This window comes from Sinocyclocheilus anshuiensis, unplaced genomic scaffold (genome assembly GCF_001515605.1).
Source record: "Sinocyclocheilus anshuiensis isolate Anshui unplaced genomic scaffold, SAMN03320099.WGS_v1.1 scaffold723, whole genome shotgun sequence".
Taxonomy (NCBI): Eukaryota; Metazoa; Chordata; class Actinopteri; order Cypriniformes; family Cyprinidae; genus Sinocyclocheilus; species Sinocyclocheilus anshuiensis.
In genome coordinates this window covers 353,083-360,353 of record NW_015551048.1, presented here as the reverse complement: position 1 = coordinate 360,353, position 7,271 = coordinate 353,083, and the positions used below count along the sequence as shown (strand labels likewise).

Here is a 7,271-nt window from a genome sequence, read left to right as displayed (position 1 = left end):
ATTGCTGGGTTTGTCCCTATTTTACCCAGCACTGGGTTGTATTTAACCCAGCATTTTTTAGAGTGTACCATGCATTAAAAATTATGAGAGTGGACAAATTCTGGTGGATTTGTGTGTGTGTGTGTGTGTTTTTCCTCAACTACTATGCTACTTATGCTACTCATTTTTATAGCTTTTTCTAATTACCGTTAAATACAAATAAAATCAGTCCTGTTCATAAACCTCTGGGTTGCACTTTATTTTACAGTTGGCGTGCACTTACGTGTGGATGTGTGCTTATATAAGGTAATTATTACATGGGTTAAGGTTAGGTTTAGGGGTAGGTTCAGTACCTAGTTATTACCCAGATATTGTAATTAATATAATAAGTACATAGTATGCACATGCGTAACAGGACTGCAAAATAAAGTGCTACCAACCTGACCCAGATAGACTGAAATAGCCTACAGTGAACACTTCTTATATGACCGAATCTTGAATCATGTAAACAAGAGACATAATCATCGTGATATAATATGTGGGAGGAATGTGAACATAATGATACTGGTATAAAGTTTAGTATAAATTAAATATAATGTTATAAATTATGTAAAGTATATATATATCAATCATTAATTAGGCGGCACTTCACTTAAAGGAACACTCCACTATTTTTGAAAATAGGCTCATTTTCCAACTCCCCTAGAGTTAAACAGTTGAGTTTTACCGTTTTCGAATCCATTCAGCCGATCTCCGAGTCTGGCGGTAGCACTTTTAGCTGTAGCTTAGCATAGATCATTGAATCTGATTAGAACGTTAGCATCTCGCTCAAAAATGACCAAAGAGTTTCTAAATTTTTCCTATTTAAAACTTGTCTCTTCTGTAGTTACATCGTGTACTAAGACCGACGGAAAATGAAAAGTTGCGATTTTATATAGTTGCGAACTATACTCTAATTTTTAATCATTCGAAAACGGTAAAACTCAACTGTTTAACTCTAGGGGAGTTGGAAAATGAGCATATTTTCAAAAATAGTGGCGTGTTCCTTTAAGATCGTTCATACAGACGGGAATGCAGTGCTCCCTACTGGAAGTTTAGATTAAGGTTTAAATGCTTTCTTTCACAAACTGCATGAACTGCATGAATTTATTGAGGTATTTATTTTAATTATATGATTTTAGTGTCTGTAAATTTCCATGTCATCCAGAAAATACATAATTAATAATACTCAACTTTACACTGTATTTCAATTATATATACAAAAGACTCTAAAAGATACTTTTTCTCCCGATCTAACACATGAACAATCTCTCATCTACATTATTAGATGACACAGTTTCACTGATGAATCAACATCAAACCCAAACCCAGGATAGAGAGGCTCAGTGAATGTGGTCTGGATTCTGTGGATGAGGCTCATTGTGTCAGAGACGCTATAGAAGGACAGAATTCCCACACTGTGATCCACATACACTCCTATTCTAGAGGATCTGGAGGACACAGGGAGCTCAGTCTTTATGTTATTGTGCCTGAATATGTAACTGGAGGAAGAGCAGAACAAACTCCAGAACTGATTATTAATTTAGGGATGGGGGTGAGGTTAAAGGATAGAAAATATCATTACCTCATTATATAATTTATTATGTCTATGGAAAGTCCTCATTATGATAGGTGTACCAGCATGTGTGTGTGTGTATGTGTATGCTTTAATGCCTTACACTGGAACTGTTCCCTAGTCTTGGGTTCATTAGTGGGAGTTGTTTCAATGCATGTTACTATGGAGAAAAATACAGATATAATTACTACAATTTCCATATAAAATGTGTAATTTAATATGCTTTCTGATATTTCTACATATTGCATGATATTAATTTCTATGGGACTTCACAGCGTCTCTCAGCTCCTGGAGCTGATTCTGTCCCTCCTGAATTCCCTGCTGGAACTTTCTTTGTGTTTCTCCCAAAAGCCTCTGTAAGAAAACGAAAAGGCTGTAAAATCTCAGACACCAAATCAGTATGTAAATAAATTGTAATACTCATCAACTTTCACAATGATGATGTTGGATAATGCATTATTAATTTAACCTTACCACTAACATTTAGCATTAGCACATCAGTGTCTAAATTCAGTTCATACCTGTTTCTCCATCCTTTCTGCTTCAGCTGTTACAGTGTTGTGGTTTTTATGTTCATCCATTAAACATGGATAACAAATGAATTGCTGGTCAGTACGACAGTAGATTTCCAGTTGTTTGTTGTGTTTTGGTCAGATCATCTCATGGAGTCGTCTAATGGGATCCATCAGATTGTGTCTCCTGTCTTTAAAGAGATTCTCATGCTGTTCAAGATGACTTTGACAGTAAGAGTTCAGACACTCCACACAGGACTTGACGGCTTTGTATTTCTTCCCAGTACAGACGTCACACTCCACAACTCCAGGTTCAGCTGTTTGTAAGTCTGTCGCCTTCAGTTTCTCCACCATTTCAGCAATTATGACATTCTTACATAAAGCAGGTCTTGAAGTGAAGGTGTGTCTGCACTGAGGGCATCTGTAGACTCTCTTCTGTTTCCAGCAGTCTGTAATACAGCTCATACAGTAACTGTGTCCACAGGGAATAGTCACTGGATCCTTCAGGAGATCCAGACACACTGAGCAGCTGAACTGGTCCTGAGAAAATCTGGCTTCTGCCATTTCACTATATGTACACACAAATAGAGACACATATAGGACAGCTTGACGACACTTAAGTTTCAGTTTCCTCATGAGTTAATAAGTAATAATGCTTGGTTCTGTGTTTGGTAATGTATGCAAAACATGTTTATAAGGTGTGGCTTGCCTTTATTTTAGTACAAAGTCCACAAATGGTTTGGATTTATGAAAAAAAAAAAGTTTCTGGGTAAAAAACAAAACCCTTGTCTAGACTACAAACATAAGCCATGTCAGTATACAATGCTACTACGATATGATGCTACTGGATGGAAGCGAGAACAGGGAGAGCAGGCAGTTCTGAGATGGCCTCCATAGCCATGACTGGGAGAAAAGGTGGCTCAAGAGTAATCTTAATGACCATGACAGAGTGCCCAGGCTGTTTTGGGTGACCTCCATGCTCATGACTTGAATGGCAAGGACTCATGGAGGCAGAAACTGGCAGGACCACTTAAATCGAGACCACCGGGGTAGTCAAGGCTGGGATCGCTGAACAAGGGACATCTGGGACGACCAAAGCCAAGCTTACCGGGATCACCAGACTCAAGAACCACCAGTCTTGGGACCAGAAAAAGCCTTTCAGAAAATTTGTCAATTGAAAAGTCACTAACTTATTCACCTCATCCGTTGAAATTCCCGCCACTGAAGAGACAAAAAATCTGTTGTCCTGATGTCACTAAAGGGGATGGCCTTTTTATAAAGGGGCGGATTGCCCAATACGACGGAGTGGACAAACTCTTTTTTTATCAAATAAAAATATCGTTTTTATTTCCAAATGAGCAATACACTCAAATTGAGCAATCTCGTATTTAACAAAATATTAATAGGAGAACAATTTTTTTTTAATTTTATGATTTGACAATATTCTACTATCGCCTCATTGTGTCAGAGACGCTGTAGAAGGACAGAATTCCTACACTGTGATCCACATACACTCCTATTCTAGAGGATCTGGAGGACACAGGGAGCTCAGTCTTTATGTTATTGTGCCTGAATATGTAACTGGAGGAAGAGCAGAACAAACTCCAACACTGATTATTAAATCCAAAAAATTGCTTCCTGCTGATGCTCTTGTATGACACTGATATACACACACTTTTTCTCCCACTCCACTCAACCTCCCAATAATAGCGTCCACACACACTCTCTTTACAAAACACCTGCACACAGCCATCAAATCTGTCTGGGTGAGCAGGGTAATGCTGGGGTGTGTCGGTGCAAGTAGCCACACTGTTCTCTTCAGACAGGCGAAGGAATCGATTCATTGTGTTTGAATCCAGAGTGAGCTGGCAGGAATCTAATGGAGATAAAACACAATTAGGTTAATGTTTGTTTGTTTGTGAATGTGTGTGTAATTTATGTTGTAGAGCAAAACATCCAAGTATCGCCAGTTTATATTTACCACAGACCTTTATTTTACTCATAAATTACAAAACCCCATTCTTTTCAAAAAGAAGCCTGGGCATTCTACCTAGTACTGTAGGTCTTTTGAGTTTTACAGAAGAAATTAAAAGTTATATGGGTTTGCAACAACATGAGGATGAGTAAATAATAACAGAATGTTAACATTTTGAATGCTTTGCTCCTGTTTGGCAGCTTGTTAAAATATAAAGCTTTGGACAATGTGCCTTTTGCATGTGTACAGTATATATGTGTGCTTCATAATTCCTTACACTGAAGGAACTGTTCCCTGGTCCTCATTGGTTTATTGGTAGTCATATCAATGCATGTTACTATAGAAAACAGACAAAATTAGCACAATTTTCATGTAAAAACGAGTATGTTTTAGTATGATGTACTTGCATGATGCCAGAGCTATTTTTGAGAGTAAATGAATGTCTGCTACAGATACTTTACCACTATCAAAGATCTTTTCTACCTCTTCTTTACAGAAACCCTCTAGTTTTTCCTTCAGTTGAGAGACTAAATTTGCCACATCATGAAAAGAGATGAAAGAACTGACAGTGATGCTGCATAAGTCTGTAGATTCAGGAGGAGCGGCGATGTACTGGAACATCTACAGAAATATCAGAAAAAAATAAAGATGAGTATGAATGTTTTCATCAGCATGATTCTGTAACAGCCATCTGCTGGAGTGCCCATGACAGCCACCAGAGGGCACTCCACCCAGATCATTGCCTATTGCTTGTGGATTTCGTTTCCCATCACCCTTTACTCTGTCTATCAGGTCTCATTGTTTCCAGCTGTGTGTCATAAGCCTTGTTAGGTCCCCTATTTATACACTGTTCACTTAGCATTGGGTGCTGTAGTATTGCACTGTTTCTGTGTGGGCTTTGCTGATATCTGTTTTTTTGTAGTACCCTGTGCTGGTGGTCTCAGTCTTTTGCCTTATGTGACTCTTATTAAAAGCTGCACTTGGATCTTTTGCAAAGTCAGAGTATTCTGTGACAGAATACTACAGCCAATACTGATCCAGCAGCATAAGGGACAAGATTCTGCTCCCTGAAGGAAAGGTCTGACTTCAAAAGCTGGAGAGACTTTGCTAAAAGGGAATGGAGGTGTGGGCTTTCGCCCAGAAGTTCTGGACAAGGGCGGACAGGCTGGGTTGTCAGGATGCAGACATTAAGGACATTTTAACCTCTGCTTGGATAAACACCTGGTAACATCATTGGATTTATGGATATTCTCCAGGTACTCGCAGCTCCGCTAGGAGGGAAAGGTAGTATACCACCACCAGACTTTACCTGCTGGGACTGTCCCATCCCCACCTCCCTTGGCAAGTCAAGTCCTGGACCCTTCATCGATTCCCACACTCGAGCAAAGGTCGAGAAGGAGGAGGGCAGCAAGGTCCACTCCTGTCAATCCTGAGCCTGCTCCAGAGGAAGTAGCTCCAGAGTCCGCTTCAGAGGAGGTTGTTCTAGAGCCTCTTTACAAGATGACCACCAGCCCAGAGTCTCTTCATAAGATGGCTGCCACCCCTGAGCCTCCAGCTGTTTTGGCTGCCACATCAGAACCTGTTATGCCACTCCTGTGTTCCCAGTCATCGTGAACCTTGCAATTGAACACAATCAGGCATTGCAAAGACACTTGGGGCTGATCGCTAGTTTGGCGGACCCACCGCTGATTTCGGCCAGAGCAGCTGGTATCTCAAGGGCCTCAGCCTAGAATCCAATCCAGAAACCTCACCAGTCCAAGAGACCTCAGAGTCCACTCCAGAGCCCACTCCAGTCCGGGAGCCCTCAGAGTCCACTCCAGAGCTGCTCCAGTCCGGGAGCCTTCAGAGTCCACTCATGAACCCACTCCAGTCCGGGAGCCTTCAGAGTTCACTCATGAACCATTCCAGTCCGGGAACCCTCAGAACAGCAACAGGTTGAGTCTGTCTACTGTCTACACAGGACATTTGAACTCTGTGTCAGTACCTCATAAATAGGACGAGGCAGTTTACTGTCGGGGATTTGTCATGTCGTGTCGTGCCGCATCCAGTGTAGCATCACTGATTATAATGAGTTTTATAGTATTTTGTCGCGCCGCGCAGCTCGCGTCCGGTAGACAGGGTGTATTTAACTTTCTTATTTAGGCTACTTTCTTGTTTAACTGTATTATTTCTTTGATATTTATTTTAGTGTTTTGCAGGCTGCGTTATTCACTGACTGAAGTGCTAAAATAAACACGAGCTGACGAGTTAAATTGGGTGTGTTAGATGAGTGAGAAGTCCGGTGGTCCTGGAGGACCCGACTCCACTGGTCCCGAGTCCGGTGGTCCTGGAGGACCCGACTCCGGTGGCCCTGAGTCCGGTGATCCTGGAGGACCCGACTCCAGTGGTCCCGAGTGTTGTGGTCCTGGAGGGCCCAGGTCCTGGCGGACCGGACTCTGGTGGTCTCAGGTCACCACAGAGCAATCAAATTTCACTGCTGCTGCCATAGTCAAGAAGGCTGTCTTTGCCTTTGGCCTCTGGACTGTTCTGCGTGCATGGGAGCATTCAGAGTCCACTCCAGAGCATGCTCCAGTCTGGGAGCATTCAGAGTTCACCGCAGAATCCGCTCCAGTCCGGGAGCCCTTAGAGTCCACTCCAGAGTCTGCTCCAGTCCGGGAGCCCTCAGAGTCCACTCCAGAGCTTGCTCCAGTCCGGTAGCCCTCAGAGTCCACTCCAGAGCCCGCTCCAGTCCAGCAGCCCTCAGAGTCCACTCAGGAACCCGCTCCAGTCCAGGAGCCTTCAGAGTCCACTCATGAACCCACTCCAGTCCGGGAGCCTTCAGAGTTCACTCATGAACCATTCCAGTCCGGGAACCCTCAGAACAGCAACAGGTTGAGTCTGTCTACTGTCTACACAGGACATTTGAACTCTGTGTCAGTACCTCATAAATAGGACGAGGCAGTTTACTGTCGGGGATTTGTCATGTCGTGACGCATCCAGTGTAGCATCACTGATTATAATGAGTTTTATAGTATTTTGTCGCGCCGCGCAGCTCGCGTCCGGTAGACAGGTGTATTTAACTTTCTTATTTAGGCTACTTTCTTGTTTAACTGTATTATTTCTTTGATATTTATTTTAGTGTTTTGCAGGCTGTGTATTCACTGACGGAAGTGCCTAAATAAACCCGCACCTTTGTTAATAGATGATTGAG

The 7,271-nt window shown here is 42.2% G+C and overlaps 1 protein-coding gene across 1 annotated transcript in view; it reads right to left on the bottom strand.

Annotated features, from left to right (window-relative positions):
* Positions 1-1,294: 1,294 nt before the first annotated feature.
* ftr01 (finTRIM family, member 1) overlaps positions 1,295-7,271 on the bottom strand; it is a 10,194-nt gene continuing 4,217 nt past the window's right edge. Inside the window, exons 4-7 of the mRNA XM_016451690.1 lie at positions 4,543-4,702; positions 4,359-4,418; positions 3,646-3,982; positions 1,295-1,469 (exon numbers count right to left, since the gene is read on the bottom strand). Coding sequence (XP_016307176.1) covers positions 1,295-1,469; positions 3,646-3,982; positions 4,359-4,418; positions 4,543-4,702 — 732 coding nt within the window. The remainder of the gene's footprint in view (positions 1,470-3,645; positions 3,983-4,358; positions 4,419-4,542; positions 4,703-7,271) is intronic.